This window comes from Trachypithecus francoisi, unplaced genomic scaffold (genome assembly GCF_009764315.1).
Source record: "Trachypithecus francoisi isolate TF-2019V2 unplaced genomic scaffold, Tfra_2.0 Lachesis_group0, whole genome shotgun sequence".
Taxonomy (NCBI): Eukaryota; Metazoa; Chordata; class Mammalia; order Primates; family Cercopithecidae; genus Trachypithecus; species Trachypithecus francoisi.
Window position 1 is genome coordinate 20031687 of NW_022681453.1, and position 17756 is coordinate 20049442.

General features: G+C 51.6%; 1 protein-coding gene across 11 annotated transcripts in view; it reads right to left on the reverse strand.

The window, feature by feature from the left end:
- POC1A (POC1 centriolar protein A) overlaps positions 1 to 17756 on the reverse strand; it is an 81861-nt gene that overhangs the window by 43542 nt on the left and 20563 nt on the right. For 10 of the 11 annotated variants that reach the window (XM_033209441.1, XM_033209523.1, XM_033209469.1 and 7 more), the window contains 2 exons: positions 8620 to 8688; positions 5862 to 5960 (listed from right to left, as the gene is read on the reverse strand). In XM_033209441.1, the coding sequence (XP_033065332.1) occupies positions 5862 to 5960; positions 8620 to 8688 (168 nt within the window). The remainder of the gene's footprint in view (positions 1 to 5861; positions 5961 to 8619; positions 8689 to 17756) is intronic. The other variant, XM_033209452.1, reaches the window with a different exon arrangement.

Below are 17756 nucleotides of genomic sequence, written 5' to 3' on the forward strand. Positions count from 1 at the left end.
GACCATCCTGGACAAGATAGGGAGACCCTTTCTCTACAAAAAATTTAAAAAATTAGGCCAGGTGTGGTGGCTCACACCTGCAATCCTAGCACTTTGGGAGGCCGAGGCAGGTGGATTACCTGAGTTTACGAGTTCAAGACCAGCCTGGCCAACATAGTGAAATCTCGTCTCTACTAAAAATACAAAAATTAGCCAGGTGTGGTGGTGCACACTTGCATTCCCAGCTAGTCGGGAGGCTGAGGCATAATCTCTTGAACCTGGGAGGCGGAGATTGTAGTGAGCCAAGATCGCATCATTCCACTCCAGCCTAGGTGACAACACAAGACTCTACCTCAAAAAAAATAAAATAAAATAAAATAAAATAAAAATTAGCTGGGTGTGGGGGCACTTGCCTATAGTCCCAGCTACTCAGGAGGCTGAGATAGGAGGATTGCTTCAGCCTGGGAGGTTGAAGCTGCAGTGAGCCACAATTGCACCACTGTAGTTCAGCCTGGGTGACAGAATGAGACCCTGACTCAAAAAAAAAAAAAAAAAAAAGCTAAAGCTTGATGAGCACTTGTCATGTGCCAGGCAGATGCACCACGCATGAAATTCCATGAAGGAGGGCCTAGTCTCTCCCCGTACGATAGAAGAGAAAACCGTGCCTCCCAGATGTCTGGCCACTTTCCCAGGGCCACACCCCAGGCAGGGTAGAGAAAGGATTTAATCGCAGGTTGGTTGGAGCTAGAACCCAGGCTCTTAACCACAGATGAGTTTTCCTCCTTAAAATGAGATCTTGAGAGGTGAGTGGAGAAAAGCCCTTAGCCCTAGATCTCAAGGTTAATGTGTGAACCGGAGAGCAGCCAACCCTTAGAACTCAGGAAGTGGTTTTTTTTTCCCGTTTCACTGAATTACCTAGAACTTCGTGTTCTCCTCCTACCCCACCCAGCGCAACCTTTCTTCCCCATTGCATAATAGGCCCTCAGACATTTGGAAGGAGGGCAAAAATAAGTCAATCAAGCAAATGCATTTTTGCTATTTAAAAAGTGGTTAAAAAATGCTTCTGTGTTGGCCGGGCGCGGTGGCTCAAGCCTGTAATCCCAGCACTTTGGGAGGCCGAGACGGGCGGATCACGAGGTCAGGAGATCGAGACCATCCTGGCTAACACGGTGAAACCCTGTCTCTACTAAAAATACAAAAAAACTAGCCGGGTGAGGTGGCGGGCGCCTGCAGTCCCAGCTACTCGGGAGGCTGAGGCAGGAGAATGGCGTAACCCGGGAGGCGGAGCTTGCAGTGAGCTGAGATCCGGCCACTGCACTCCAGTCCGGCGACAGAGCTTTTGCTAGGTCAAAAAAAAAAAAAAAAAAAATGCTTCTGTGGTTGAGCAGAAGTCCGTCCTATAGTGGCGGGGGTTTGGGAGGTGTTAAATTCAAGTTCAGCCAAGATACAGGGGTCTTTATGCCTTGAGGACAGGCCCCAACGGACAGACAGCAAGAGGGTGGACAAGAGCAGAGGGGGCCAGAGCCATGGCAGGGGACAGAGCTAAGCACCAGACCCTTGAAAACACTAGCACAAGCACCCACCGCAGACAACTCCCAGAGGCTCCCATCCCTTGTCCATACTCAAGCCCCTCTGGGAGGTGCTCATTTGCCTGCAAATGGCTCTTCCAACCTTCCTCCAGTCTTGTAGCATGTCACAAGGCAAACATGGAGCTTCTGTCCACCCTCAGCCCAGAGCATGGCCTGGAATCCTTCATCTGCAACCTTCTAAGCAGAGAAAGTTCCCCAGCTACAAGCCCTGAAATCCCTCCTCATGCACAACTCAGCCAAGAATAGAGGGAAAATGGAACCCATTATTCTCATTCTGAATGGCTGGGAAATGGCTTTTGCTTTTCAACATGAAATGTGCCTAAAAATAAGCTGTGAATTTCAACCAGAGGTTGAAAATAGCTCTGCAGTGAACAGAGCTCTATTCAGAGTGGGCTCAAGGACAACTTCATTCCAAGATCTGAGAGTTGAAGTGCTGCAGTCAGAGAAAGGGTCATGAGCAGGGGGTTTTCCCGGGCAGAAGGACCATCACAGGCTCACAGGGCTGCCCTTGCCGTGGTCTGCTAGTGGGTGAGTAGAGTAGGGGGTCCATGCAGGGTCTGCCCCTCTGGCTTTCGACTGCTACACTGGAATGGGGGCATGGTGAGGAATTCAACACCTACACCTGCCCAATGGGCTTCCTAGAATCCCCAAATGTCCAGGAGTGTTTCACAAGGCTTCAGGGCCTGAGGCCCAGGGTGTAGACAGAGCTGATGTAGGCAGAGGTTCATTAGATTCATGAGTTCTTGGGGCACGGCTATGGCGCCCATGGGCTCTTTGAGAAGTCGAGCCACACTGGTCAGCCACCAAACCACTGACCAGAAATTCTCCCAGAGCCAGGAAGGGAAGTCTTTAGTCAGGAAAGGCAAAAACACTCTCCAAGGTTTAAGTGAAGAAAACCAAGTTGCTAAAGGCAAAGGTTTTTGTTTTTGTTTTTGGTTGTTTACCATCACCTCCAGAAGACTGAGACCAAACAAGATTCCTGCAAAATGACTTCTGTTAGAAACCCAGGCTGAGAAACCTGGGCCACCATTGCTGCTGCTTGTGGGAGCCCAAATCTGGCCCAACTGAGCAGAGTCCTCACACTCAGGGCTGCTGGAATAGCAGTCCTTGTCCGCATGCCCAGGGGCCTCTCCCACCTCATCCCCGTGCTCTTCCCACTGCTAAGACAGCCCCATCTCCAGGCACATTCCCACACTCCTCCCACTGCTAGGTCAGCTTCTTTTCTGGGCTCCCCACTGAGGCAAGACTTATTGCAGTGATTCTAAGCTGGGGACAATTCTGCCCACCAGAGGGACATTTTGGCAGCATCAGAAGACTTTTTTTTTTTTTCCAGAGACAGAGTCTCACTCTGTGATCCAAGCTGGAGTGCAGTGGTATCATCATAGTTCACGATAGCCTCCAACTCCTGGGTTCAAGTGATCTTTCCACCTCAGCCTCCCAAGTGACTAGGATTACAGGGGAGTGCCACCATGCTCAGCTAATTTTTAAATTTTTTTGTAGAGACAGGATCGTGCTGTGTTGCCCAGGCTGGTCTTGAACTCCTGGGCACAAGCGATCCTCTGGTCTCGGCCTCTCAAAGTGCTGAGATTACAGGTGTGGGACACCATGCCTGGCCTAGAAGACATTTTTGGTTGTCACAACTTGGATTGGTGGGAGGGTGAAGACGCTACTGGCATCTAGTGAGTAAAGGCCAAGGATGCTGCTAAATATCCCAAAATGCACAAAACAGCCCCCTATAGCAAAGAATGATCTGGCCCAAAATATCAATAGTGCTGAGGGTGAGAAACCCTGGGTTACTGGAAGGCCAGTACATGGACAGAGCTGGAGGGACAGAGGCTCATTGGACTCACAAGCTCCTGAGACACGACTGCAGTGCTCCTGGGCTCCCTATGGGGCTGAGACACTCTGGCCAGTCATGGAACCAGTCCCCAGATACTGTCTCAGTGCCAGGGAAGCCCTTGGGCAAGAAGGGCGAGAACACACTCATCAGCTTCCCTTCCTATCTCAGAAGAAAACCGAACCACTGAACACTGTTATAAAAAGTAGCTCTCCTCAGTTTGGAAAGATGAAGATCTTCTGGAAATAGACGGCGATGGTTGCACAACACTGTGAATATATTTAATGCCACCAAATTGTACACTTAAGAATAGTTAAAATGGTAAACTTTGTGTTATATATATATCACAATAAAACAAGACAAAACAAACTAAAAACCTAGTGCTCCTCTTGGCCTGGAAGTCCTGAGATCAGAGAAGTCCTGAAGGTTGACACCACATGGCATGTGTGTGTCAGCGAAAGTGTGTCTGGAGAGGACTTAACGTCCACTCAGGGTCTCAGAGGGGCTTGTGACAAATAAGGAAAGAGGTCTGATCTCAACCAAGAATGATTTTAGGATTAACAAGTCACTTGGTGGGGGTCTCAAAACTCTCATCAGGGCCTGCCTATGTGGGTATTCAGGTACCATGTGGAAATGTTGGTTTGGGAAGACCAGGTGTTTTGCCTGGGGCCACATACCCAGGGTTCAGACCCAGTTCTCTGACCCCAGGACCAACATCCTTTCCCCTATTTGAGGCCCATGCAGTGAGGGCCAGTGGGCAGAGCTGTGACTACAACTCCAACATGAGCCTGTAGATAGTATGGGAACAAGTGGTTGCCCTGAGCACTGCCGAGCTGTTCACCCACTCATGCCCCCTCCTGCCATGCTGGGCTTCCCCCACCCACAGCTCTGGGAAGCAAAGGTGCTCCATATTCCATCGCTGAGCCAGGACTAAAGGAACAAGAAGCAGTTCATCCAAGTTATTTTCCTAATAGCTGTAAGAACATGGGATTCTCCCCCAGCTGGTAGATATTAACCATTCCCAAGAGGCAGATGTCATTGCCCTCCCCTGAAATGGGGAAAAGCAGCCAGCAGTCCTCTGCCACCTGTAGTTTCTAGCTTTGCTCAGAGGGGTCAGCCTGGTGGGCCCCCAGCTCCAGGCATCTGGGAAAGGTGACTAAGCCCCAGGTGTCTCATCTGTGAATTGAGCAGTACCTTTACTCACTCATTCTGATGAGATGAGGAATAAACAGGGTAGTGAGCGTAAAAGACCTTGGCTGTGGCTCATCAGAAGTGCCCAATAGATAGGGATTCACAGGAAAGAGGGCAGGGACCTAGAGGTCTGCTGGGTCCCAGGGGACCCCAACCCTGCAGTGTGAAATGTCTTTCTGGGTGGAAGATGAACTGGCAGCAAGCAGTGTCTCATGCAGCCCAGTCATCCCCCGACAAACCCAAAAGCTGAAAACTGGCCACAGACTAGCAAGTACAGAGGACAGCCAACGGACCAGGCAGGACGGCAACCCTTGTAAGAAAAACCATAAATCCCAACTGGGCCAATGCCTAGAGGCAGCCCAGGACACAAAACAGGGGACATGTGTATGTGTTGGGGTGGGGTGATGGGGGGGTCTATCTGCTGCAGCCACAGAAGCCCCGGGACAGACTCAGGAGGCTTCCTAGTTCTATTCTGGGCCCCAGCCTTGACTCGCTGGAGGCCTTGGGCGAGCCACTTCCTGTTGTTTGGGCCAGTATCCATGTGGGGGAGGCCACACTCTCTCTATGGTCCAGCAGAGAGACATCTAAAGAGCCTACGGCCATAGGAGCTTAAAACCCTCAGGGTTCCACAACCTTGGCTTTAATATTTATTTCAGTCCAAGCTGAATATGACCTTATTTAATGAGACTGTATCAGTCATCAATTTTTTTCCCCAAATATTTGTCAAAAATGTTAACTATTTAAATTCAGGAACATTGAATATTCTTTTACCAACAAAGGTACTAAAAATGGTTTGTGGCTGAGGAACTTCCTCTCCATGGTTAGAAAAAAAAGGGGGGGAAGTGAAAGCAACAGGGCTGGGCCTTTCCCATTTGTCCCAGCTGTGGCTTCAGGCCCTGAACCCTCTAGGAGCCCCATATTTGGGTCCTGTGGCCCAGGGTTCAGTATGGGACGGGTCCCTCATCCCCTAAGGTCTCAATCAAACAGCAGCATATGCCATGGAAACACGCTCCCACCAAATGGCACAGGGCTGGGGCACCGGGCAGCTTGCTTAACAGCCTCTTTGTGTCTTATTCGCTCACTCTAGATGGAAAACAAAGCACCACACGTTCCAAAGTATTTGGTAAATGACAAGATCTTACTAGGGTCCCTTTCCAGAGACGGGCCTAAACCTCCGCCCTCAACATCTCCAAGCCCAGAGCTGTTCACCATGACCTAGCCCACCAGAGTCACAGAGCTCAGGACATGCCTGCCAAGCCACTTACCAGATTCCCCGTGGAGCTGGCCAGTGTGGCTGGGGGTCTCGACACTTTCATGACTTCTCCATGATCAATAATATCAAAGTTACTCTTCCAAACCATCACCTGCCAAAACCAACAGGCGCACCAAGTCAGGGGGAGAAAATCCCCTTGCCAGTGGGAAGGGGAATTTGAGGAAATCCCCCTTCACTGAGGAAATGGGCTCAGAGGCCATGCCCAAAGTTCTGAGCCATGGTGGGACAGTGGTCCCCACCTGACACCCCAATTCAATTCCGGGACCTACCCCACCTCCCTGGGGAGCAGGCTTTGTGGACAGGCCTCAAGAGGACCTGGATGTGACCAGGATGGACCACTGCGGCATGACACCACCAGGCCTTGGCACTTGTTGGTTCATCTCCCTAGGGTGTCACAGGCCTGAGCTTCATGGGGTTGGCTCCTTCGCAGGCTAAAGTGTCTGCTTCAACAGCACCACCTTCTCAGAGAGGCCTTTGTGAATGTTTAAAATCTAGCCCTCTATTTACTTCCTTCATAGCCTCAGAGTAGGGAGTTATTCAATCCATTTGTCCCTTTTCATTGTTTATCATCTGCCTCTGTACTAAAATAGAAGCTCCTGCGGGTGGTGGCCTGGCCTGTTACACTGTGAGAAGTGGTTAACACATGGACTCCAGGCCAGAACACGCCTTACTGAACGGCCGAAGGCAAGGGACTCAACCTCGTGCCTCAGTTCCTGCATCTGCGAGACAGGGATGAGCCAAGTTCCCATCTCACGGGGCTGCTGTGAGGCTCACAGGAGAGTCTGGCGGACGCGGGCACACAGGAAGCACTCAGCAACACACTCGTCATCCCAAGGCTAACTCAGCCACGAAAAACACGTCCTATTCCGAGTGTCCGCCTATTAGCAGGACCATGTCCCTCGGCTCCTTGAACACAGCTGAGGGAGGCACCTGGCTGGGGAGCAAGAGTGCTCCCTGCTGGAGGCTGCTGGCCACGCACGACGGTGTGCTTCCAGGGCCACTTCCAGGATGGCTGGCTTGGGCGTCACAAGACCACTGTGGCCAGTGGTCACCTGAGGCCACAGAAAAACCACTGTATCCACACAAGATCAACACTCCATGTGCCCCAGACACCATCCCTGTCTGTCAGGATGCAGCTGTGAGCCTCGTTCTTCAGGAGGCTCTTCACCGCTGTCTGAGCAGCTCCACTGTTTCCTCTCCCACATGGATGGCATCTAGGGTCATGCACATATCACCTTACAAACAGAACGTTAGCACACACGCACCCCTGTTTACAGGGTCTTCACGTCACTGTGCAAATCCAACTGCTGAATAAATTCCTAATAGTAGAATGGTTATCGTGAATGCAAATAGACAATGCCAGTGTCACTCCGAAAAAGCTCAGAGTAGATATTAAACAGGCAGCCTGGGAGCTGATGGCAGCGCTGCTGGACCTACTTTCCACCAGGCTGTCTCTCCTACTATGTCAGTTGATTCTACCATGACTCTATTTACTGTATGAAGTTACCAGTTTCCCTGTCTTCTAAGCAATAAGCCAGGCCTCATGCTCAGGGAAGGCTCAGGAGTCACTTTTGCCTTCCTCCTCCCTCGTCTGCTAGAGCAGGACTGGTGCTGGTGTGGGAAGACGCCTGCTGTCTCTAATCCAGACTGTGGTCAAATAGCCTCCAACTACCCTCTGCCTTACTGGAAGAGACTCAACCAAAATTGGTAGACTTGGCTGAGACCAGGACTCATGTAGGCCAATAGGACTTTTCTAGGCTGCGCAGCCAGAGTTAAGAGACTGGGCAGCGGTGGAATACACATTCTCGGCCATGCATCAGGTCAACAGTGGCACAGAACAGCCACTCTTTCCTCCTTGCCTCATCAGGGGCTGTGGTTCTCTGGACGAGAGGACCATGCGGACACTGGAGAAAGACTGCTGATGGGTGGACTCTTCAGTGCTCCTGGCCTCCCCAGTGCCAGGGTCTGGACTAGGCCCCAGAAGCAGGGTGCCTGCCAGGAGACAGGTCATTGGTGATTAGCCGTCAGAGCACAAGGCACCAGGGCTGACAGGCTGAAGCCTCAGAGCAGAGGGTGACAAGGTGGGACAGGATCTCTTCACAATGTCCTCTCTCTGCAGCCAAAAATAATGAAAATGCTGACCCCTCAAACAGTGTCCAAGTGGGCTGGGAGCAAAGGACAGCAGATGACAGAGCAGAGGCTCCCAGGGCAGGAGAATGGCTCTGAAGTGAGACATGCCCCTGTGCCGGCCCCAGCTCTAGCATCTGCTGGGACTTAGTTTCCTCATCTACAGCATGGGGAGATGAGAGGGCCTCATCTCCCACATGGAGATGTCACAAGAATTAAATGAGGTATGAAGTTCTTGTCACATTGGCCATATTCCCAGGCCTGCAGTAAGATCATATTAATAATAATCATTATCTATTTGTTTAGAATCAGGAAAAGAACTAAAAAACCAACTTTTCACGACAACCATAGCCCAGTCTCTTTCCACTAAATGCTAGCCTGAGCAGTAAGGATTCTGAGATGCGGCCATGAGGTTGGCACTTGCAGGAGGCCCATTCTGGGGTGGCAAGGGCCCTGGATCTGGGCACACCCACCTCAAGCTCCATCAGGGCCTTTTTAGTCGCTGAAAGCGACCAAGGAAGCTGGCGAAACCCAGCCCATCCCCCAAACACCCTGTTTGGTTCTGAGCGGAAATCAGCTCAGATTCCTTTCTTCACCATTTCATTTGACTACTCTTTACTTACTTGTTCATCAGAGCCTCCAGAAGCAAAATACTCCCCCGTTCTTGAAAAGGCAACAGTGGTGGCTGGTCCCTGGCAGAACAAACAAAAAATAACACACATCAAAGGTCATTCTCGATTCTAAATGCACAGGAAGAAAACGAGACGTTCCTGAATGAAAGCAGCAGCAGGATAAAGGACCGAGAGCCTACTCAGCCCACAGTCCTCCGTAACCTGTAGCCGAGGAGCCTGCCTGCGGCCAGGTGCAAGCGCCACTGCTCAGGCCTCCATTCCTGACTGGGACAAGGCCAGGCTATGAGAATGTGGGTGACAGAGATGAGTGAATGGGACAGTCTGTGCTGGCAGCCCTCCAGGGCTGGTCTCGTCCCCACTTTTCCAGTAAGAAAGCACAGGTCAGAGAGGTGCACTGAGTCACCCCAGCCATAGCACTGAGAACAGAACTTGGTCCCTTTGACTCAGACCAACCCCAACATCCAACATCTCCCCAACACTGCACAGCTGCTGACCAGAGAAATAGAGGATCTCCAAGGAAGAGCCAATGGCTCAAGCAGTCAGGGCATAGTTCAGGGCACAGGTGACAGGAAGGAGGTTTCCAAAGGTGCTTGGGCAGCAGAGCAACGTGACATGTCTCTCTAATTCACTTTTCTTATGTTCAGGCCATGGGTAGTGATGTGCCCACTCTGGCTTCCCAGATGCTGAAGGTCTGTGTGAGCATCTGAAGGGGAATGCCAGGCACATGCCAGGCCGTACTCCAAGGGCTGGGGAGCAGTCCAGGCCAGGGGGGATGGGGGATGCATGATCTCCTAGTAAAGGAGGGTTCTTCCCCGCATACCTAAAATCCATCCCAGAAAGGTGCACAGAGTAACCATCTGTTTAGCTACAACACCATGACCACAGCCACCACTATCTCTTCCTCCCAGTCGAACATTTACTGTGGCCAGTACCTGGTATTCCCAAGCAAAATCAGATAAAAGAGGTTCTCTCCTAGAAGACAGCACAACCACTGTCACCAAGTCCACCTCAGTCCCCCCAGACCAGTGCAGGGAGTGGCAAGAGCCCCAACTGCCCATGAGAGGAGCTCTGGCAGCGTATCTACAGCTGACCCATCAGTGAGAGGAACACTGGGAGGCGCCTTCCACTCAATGCCAGAAAAGACCAGCCAAGTTCTGGGAGGGAAAAGGGACCCCGAGGCCATGGAGAAAGGTAACTTTTGTACCCCAGAGAGACAGGCAGGTTGAAAGGTGCTATCCAGCCTCAGACACACTGGACAGCAGGGAGTATGCCCACCCATGCTTCCAGAGTCCACCGTTGGCTCTTCCTCTCAGAGGTGCTCATAACAGGGGTGATGAAAAAAGTGAGTACAACACTGGTGAACACTGAGCACTCAGGCGCTCAGAGCACAGCACCTGCATTTACCCACTGAATCCTGAGAGAACAGTCTGTGTGGTGACCGTCAGTCTTAGTCCACTTCTGTTGCTATAACGGAATATCTGAGACTAAGTAATTCATAATGAGCAGAAATGTATTGGCTCACAGTTCCAGAGACTGGGAAGTCCAAGATCAGGGGGCCAGCATCTGGCAAGGGCCTTCTTGCTGAGTCATCCCACGCAGAAGGGCAAAGAGAGGGTGAAAAAGAAAAGGGGGCCAAACTCATCCTTTTATAAGAAACCCACTCCCGTGGTAACAAACCCACTCCTGCAAGAATGGCATTAATCCATACATGTGGGCATGGCCTCATGACCCAAACACCTCCCATTATGCCCTACCTCCCAACAACCCCACACTGGGGATCAAGTTTCTAATACATGAACTTTGGGGAACACATTCTAACCACACTACCTTTCCTAAGGGTGCCATGTCCAAGTGCAGGGAACAAAGCCTGAGAGGACACAAAGACAAAGCCTCTGGACTACACCTGTCCTCCTGCCTTCTTCACATAGGTAGAGCTACAAGGGCCCAGGAATGCCCCACTCCCAGCAGCCCTGGGAATCCTAAGCCACCATTAACCAGGATAATATAGATCCACTTTTACTTACAGGGGAACAATGCCCAATAACATCAGTGAGGGTGAAATCCCAGGTGTAAGACATCACAGGCTGTGTGGCCCCTGCTCATGCAGGGCCTGAGTGCAGGATGGGGGCAGGGCATCCATCACTCAGATACCCTTTCAGGTGGACAGTCACCAAGGGGTTAACAGAGGCGTGTGAAGTAATTTCAGGTAACTTTTACTTGATTCTTAGAAATGTTGTCATTTTCCATTACTTTGAAGCTTTTTTTGGAGGCAGAGTCTCACTCTGCCACCCAGGCTGGAGTGCAGTGGCGCAATCTTGGCTCACTGCAAGCCCCGCCTCCCAGGTTCACGCCATTCTCCTCCCTCAGCCTCCCAAGTAGCTAGGATTACAGGCACCCGCCACCATTCCCGGCTAAATTTTTTTTGTATTTTTAGTAGAGACAGGGTTTCACTGTGTTAGCCAGGATGGTCTCGATCTCCTGACCTCATGATCCGCCCGTCTTGGCCTCCCAAAGTGCCGGGATTACAGGCATGGGCTACGGCACCTGGCCATGAACCTTTTTTTTTTTTTTTTGAGACAAAGTCTGGCTCTATCGCCTAGGCTGGAGTGCAATGGTACAATCTTGGCTCACTGTAACCTCCGCCTCCTGGGTTCAAGCAATTCTTGTGCCTTAGCTTCCCAAGTAACTGGGATTGCAGGCGCCCTTCACCACACCCAGCTAATTTTTGTATTTTTAGTAGAGACGGGGTTTTGCCATGTTGGCCAGGCTGGTCTCAAACTCCTGGCCTCAAGTGATCCACTCTCCTCGGACTCCTAAAATGCTAGGATTACAGGCATGAGCCACCACACCTGGCCTACTTTGAATTTTTTTTTCCTTTTTTTTTTTTTGAGACAGAGTCTCACTTTGTCGCCAGGCTAGAGTGCAGTGGTGTGATCTCCATTCACTGCAACTTGTGCCTCCCTGGTTCAAGTGATTCTCCTGCCTCAGCCTCCCGAGTAGCTGGGATTATAGGCACGCGCCACCATGCCCAGCTAATTTTTGTATTTTTAGTAGAGACGGGGTTTCACCATGTTGGCCAGGACAGTCTCGATCTCCTGACCTCGTGATCCACCCGCCTCGGCCTCCCAAAGTGTTGGGATTACAGGCGTGAGCAACCACACCCGGCCGGAATGTCAAAAAAGATGGGCCTTTTGCCTGCCCAGAGCTCACTGAGTAATGGCAGGTTTCCAAGAAGTCACAGAAACTAAGGGACAAACACTTGCAGGTCACTCTCCTTTCATGTCGTGGCTCAACCATCAGATGCCAAGTTGGGAAAAGGTGGTGGAGTCAGAGCAGCAGCAACAGCAGCAGAACCAACAAAGCACTCAGCTCAGCAGGGGTCAGGACCAGAGCACAGGCATTGGGAGCCCTGCAGATAAGGAGTGGAGTGCCAGCACTCCTTCCCCAGACCAAGCCCCAGGAAGCTCCAGGGATGAAGCGAGTGATAAGCTATGTGGATCTGCAGTCCTTGTCCTCCCTAACAGTGCCTGTTTACCAAGAGGACCAAGCAGCTCCTGCTCCAGGTACCTTCCACAAAGCCTCCTGTTCCTCTGTCTAGCAGCCTAGGGCACTCAGAGGACAGCACAGAGAACACCTGGGCTCTGCTGTGGGCCAAAGCCAACATGTACTGTAAAAGAGACGGTCCACTGCTGACATGCTTCAGGGCCTAGCCTTGGAGGCTCCAGATCACTTCGGGCCCTGCTGACCTTCCAGGCTCTCTCCTTCTCCCCCGCCCCAGTGCTCCTCAAACACCATGAGGTAGACAGAAAAGGTGCTCTCTTTCTCTATATTCTTTCTGCTGTTGCCTGCAGTGAGTTCTTAATTCAGGTATTTTCAATCTTTTTTTGATTTTATATAAATTCATTTAAGGCTACAAATTTGCCTCTGATGACACCTTCAATAGATCCTGGAAGTTTCCAGTATGCAACATTTTCAGTCATTCCCTTCCAAATGTTTAGTTTCCACTGCAATTTCCCCTTCAGCCCATCAGTTGTTTGGGAGTGCATTCTAGAATTTCCAAGCTGGGCATGGTGGCTCACACCTGTAATCCCAGTATTTTGGGAGGCCGAGGCAGGAGGATCATTTGAGGTCAGGAGTTTGACACCACTCTGGTCAACATGGCGAAACCCTGTCTCTACTAAAAATACAAAATTAGCCAGGTGTGGTGGCGTGCACCTGTAATCCCAGCTACTCAGGAGGCTGAGGCAGGAGAATCACTTGAACCTGGGAGGTAGAGGTTGCAGTGAGCTGAGATCATGCCATTGCACTGCACCCTGGGTGACAGAGTGAGACCCTGTCTCAACAATAAATAAAATAAAATAAAGTTTCCAAACCATAGGTGCTTGAGGAGTCTCTTCTTATCATTGCCAGCAGCCAGATATGATGTTCTCGGAGACTGTTCTACCCTCATGATGGCTTATTCCTTTTATTTAATCAATCACTCTTCATGCATCAGGGTATCTACTTGGGGCAGGGATGTTGCCAAGTCCATCCTCTCCAAAGGCAAGACCTGTCTCTGGGTGTCTCTGCACACCCCTGAGGATTCCTCTAAGTATCGGCTCCTGGCTGGGCCTTCAGCAGTGTGGATGCCAGCCTGTCCCCAGACACCAGAGGCGTCTACCTGTGGGAAGCCCTGGTCTCCCTCTGACTCCAGGCCAGGTTCACCAGCAGGGATGCCTCACAGGCTCAGTAAGGGCCTCCCTCCCTCCCTTGAAAGACCAGGCAGAGTCTTCAGGGAGATAGTCCTGCTTAACCAGTCATGAACCCAGACGTAGCCTGGCCTCTACGCTAGTCTCCCTGCTGACCAGGCCATACCTGGCCCTGGAGCTTGGCTGGACCCACAGTCAGTCATTTTACCACACATCACCTTCCGTTGCCAATTTCCAGACCTAAAAAGGAGCCACATCGCCTGGTTTCTTCAAACAACAAAGTATCAACAGAGAAAGATTTTTTTTTAAGGCGAAACAAAGGAGCCCATGGTGGTTAGATTTCACAGTCTTGCTGGCTCTCGCTCTGCTGCTCCAGCAGCTCATGCTGACCTCGCTGCTCTCCTCATCCTCCTCACCTTCTCCCACCTGACTCTCGGAGGCCCCTGTGTGCCTGAACTCTGACTGCATGCCCACAACAGCTATGCTGGCAAACCCACCACCACCTCTCAAGAGTTGCAAAATATTTTTTGTTGGCTCTTATATGCAGTCTTCCAGTGAACAAATAGGATTGTCACACCACATGGCCCTTAGTCAGAGGTAAAAGCAGAGTGGACATCACACAGAGAATGGAACTGAGGAGGCCCAAGAGGCCTCTGGGGTGAGTGCTGTGGTCTCCGACGCCTGTGCTCAGACAGAGAAACAGCAATCCAGCCCACTAGGATGCTTCTTCCAGAGCCCCACCAGGAGGCTCCTGTACTCACTTACCAGGGTCTGCTGTGAGCTGGGCTCTCGTGGCTGAGTGGGGCCCATAGGATGCCATCATAACTCCACGGTTGGGGAGTAACCTCCTGGCCCTGGCTGAAGACACCTGCTCCAGCCCTCAACTTTGGGCTGCTGGCAGGGGACAGAGGGCCAGGCTGACCTCTTGGTTTCTTAGTGTGAAGTAAATGAGCCGTTCTCTCTCTGCATGTCCTCTCACCTCTCACAGGAGGTATCCAACCACCCAAGACAGGTGTGACCCTCCTGAGCATCAAAATGGTCCTCAAAAATGCCTAGACAGGAGCTACAGAGCTCTCACAGAAACAAGCGAGGGGCGGCCCACTCCCAGAGCTGCCCTCCACCTGGGGTGGCCAGAGGGATGGCCCACTGGCCCAGCCACTGTCATACGGCCACCTCCCCTCCTTGAGGGTGCGCCCCCTTTGCTGCTGCTTTCCCAACCTCCACCTAGGGCCCAGCATGGCGCAAGCACTCTGTAAGCACCAATGGGTCCCTACTCTGAGCCTGCAAGTTCCCGCCAACTAAGCCTCCAAGCATAGCCCTGAACACAAAGAGCAGCACCTCTGCAGGTCTGGGTCCAGGGCAGGGGCTGCTCATCCACACGGGGTCGGGGGGAGGGTGGCGGGGGAGCATGGCACCGCGTGCAGCTCAGTCACTCTACAGCAAAACACACACCAACTGCACAGCCACAAGCACCAGATTTAACTCCCCACCCACAACCCGCCCACCATCCTCTCCCAAATAGCTCTAGAGAACTTAAACCAAGTAAGTGTGGCTCAGGATTATGTTTCAGAAAATATAGAAAGATAAATCTGTATTTCTAGCACACTGCCCCCCACGCTTGCCACACATGGGGCTGTGAGGGCCTCACATGGGGCATGAGGCTCTGAACAACAGTGGTAGTTGGTAGGGAAGCCCTTCCCTCTCCTGACCAGTGTTCCTTTCTATAAAATGAGGCGGTGAGATGGGATGACGAAGTTCCATTGCAGCTCTGACAACCCAAGTCTGTATGACATCCAGTGAGCGGCAAGGACTCCCTTTCCTCCTGCTCAACGTCACAGTCATGTCATACCCCCTGACCAAGACTTCCCAGAGCCTCAAATAGGGCACTGGCACCAGTGCCACCACGCGGGTTTCCTGATCCACCAGCCATCCTCCAGGAGTCAGGCCCTCGAGATGACTGGAAGGACAGGCCTGACAAAGGGCAGTGCACATGGACATGTACACCAAGGCACTCGGCAAAGCAAACCCATGAGGGCAGCTGGTGGGGACACTGAATCTGGGTCGGGGAGTCTCCCCAGCCCACCACCAGGGGACAGATTCCAGGAGCTGTGTGATGAAAGAAGTCAAAGCAAAATGTTCTGGGGAGACAACAACCCTAAGCAAAAGTAAAAGCCAGGTGAACCCATGAGAGATTCTGAAGATGCGCAGGAGAGGAAACACGCTTGCCTCCAGCCCCGGGGCAGAGGCCACAGCCCCACGCCGGGAATGGGGCAGCTAAGGCACCAGACATCCCCACAGACCTGTTTTCCTGATAAACAGACTGCCCACCCACTCAGCATCACCAGGACCGTGTCCACAACAGAAACTTCAAATGCCCTTTTAAAGAGCTCTCACCTAAAATGGCAGTGTGTCATTTTCCATGAGCTCAAGTGGAAAGTGATGAACATCTATGAGGACCTACTGTGTCTGGTGCTGGGAAATTTAGACATATCCTCTCCTACCATGAGGCAGACAATGGGATGCCAGTCTCACAGATAAGAAAAGAGGCTCAACAAAGTCAAGGTCTTGCCCAATGTCACAGAAAAAGAGGCAACACTGGAATCATCTGACCCCATGCCCAAGCCCATTCCTCCCCTCCTGAAGCTCAGGCTGTTTCAGATGAACAAGATGGGAGAGGACCCACAGTTTTTCAAAACCGGAAATGGGTGGGTACAAACTGTTTGTTCCTAAAAATACTGGGGTTTTCCTGAGAAAGCTAAGTATCATCCCCACCAGACAAGGCTGTGTAACCTCCCCAGCTGAACACATCCCAGCACTTGGCCTCAATCAAAGATGTTTGCAAAGGTGACTATGCAGGCTCTAGTGTTCCCAGGGCAAAGGATGCGGAAGGAGGGCAATGCACCATACCCTGCAGGCAGCACCTCCCCCATCTGTCCACTCTCCTCTCAGGGTGGGCAGATTTGAGAGGCAGAGGGCCCTTTGTCAATCCGAGTCCCCAAGCCAGGACTGCAGGAGAAAAGCACCCGAATTCTTCAGGGCCACAATAAACTTGTAACCAACATCCACCCCTGCTACGGTGTGAATGTTTTTGTCCCCACCAAAATTGATATTGAAATTGAATCCCCAGCCAGGCGTGGTAGCTCATGCCTGTAATACCAGCACTTTGGGAGACCGAGGAAGGTGGATCACTTGAGGTCAGGAGTTCAAGACCAGCCTGGCCAACATGGTGAAACCCTGTCTCTATAAAAATGCAAAAAATTAGCTGGGTGTGGTGGCGTGTGCGTGTAATCCCAGCTACTCGGGAGGCTGAGGTGGAAGGATCGCTTGAACCCGGGAGACGGAGGTTGCAGTGAGCCAAGAGCCAAGATCGCACCACTGCACTCCAGCCTGGGCAACAGAGTGAGACTCCGTCTCAGAAAAAAAAGAAATAAAGAAAAGAAAGAAAGGAAAGAAAAGGAAGGAAGGAAGGAGGAAGGAAGGAAGGAAGGAAGGAAGGAAGGAAGAAAGGAAGAAAGGAAGAAAGGAAGAAAGGAAGAAAGGAAGGAAAGAAGGAAAGAAGGAAAGAAAGAAAGAAAGTGAATCCCCGAGGTAACAGCGTTGGGAGGTGTGGCCTTTGGGAAGTGACTGAGACACACGGGCTCCGCCCTCATGAAGGGGATTAGGTGCACTTACGAAAGGGCTTGACAAAGGGAGTTTGGCCCTTTCCGCCCTTCCACCTTCTCCATGTGAGGACAGTGTTACTCCCCTCAGATGATGTAGCATTCAAGTCCCATCTTGGAAGCAGAGAGCAGCCTTCCCCAACGCTAGTACCTTGATCTGGGACTTCCAGCATCTGGAACTGAGAAATAACTTTCTGTTCTTGATAAGTTACCCAGTCTCAGGTATTTTACTACAATAGCACAGAACAGACTAAGACAACCCCTTACTCTCACAAAGTGAGCCTGCCCAAACCAAAGGCCTCTCAAATGGGCCGATGTGTGCCACTCATGTGCTAGAGAGCCACCAAACCACCTGCACGCTGACGCCTGGCTGATGAGCTGCCCTCAACACCAGCACACAGGTCCAGCCCAGGAGACCCAGGACTACACAGGGTGATCCTCATCTTAGCTGGTACTTGGCAAGTTCCTCTGTCCTGGCGCTCTCTGTACCTTAGGAGACAACTGAAAGGTACATTGGGGTGAATCTGGCCTCAACTCAGACAACAGAGTTGCAGCCCAACAGCACTGCACCCTGACCCTCCTTTCTCTATCCCGAACTTCCCCCACAGTTTCCCCAGAGGGCTTGCTGGGGCCCTTCTCCTGGCACCTGCAGAGCCCCCATGCTCGGGTCAAGGTCTACCTCATCCCACAGCAGCTCCCTGTGGCTGACCTCACTGCTGCTCACCCCCAGCCTACACTGTCCACTTCTCAGATGCAGAAATGGAAGCACAAGGGAGTTGCT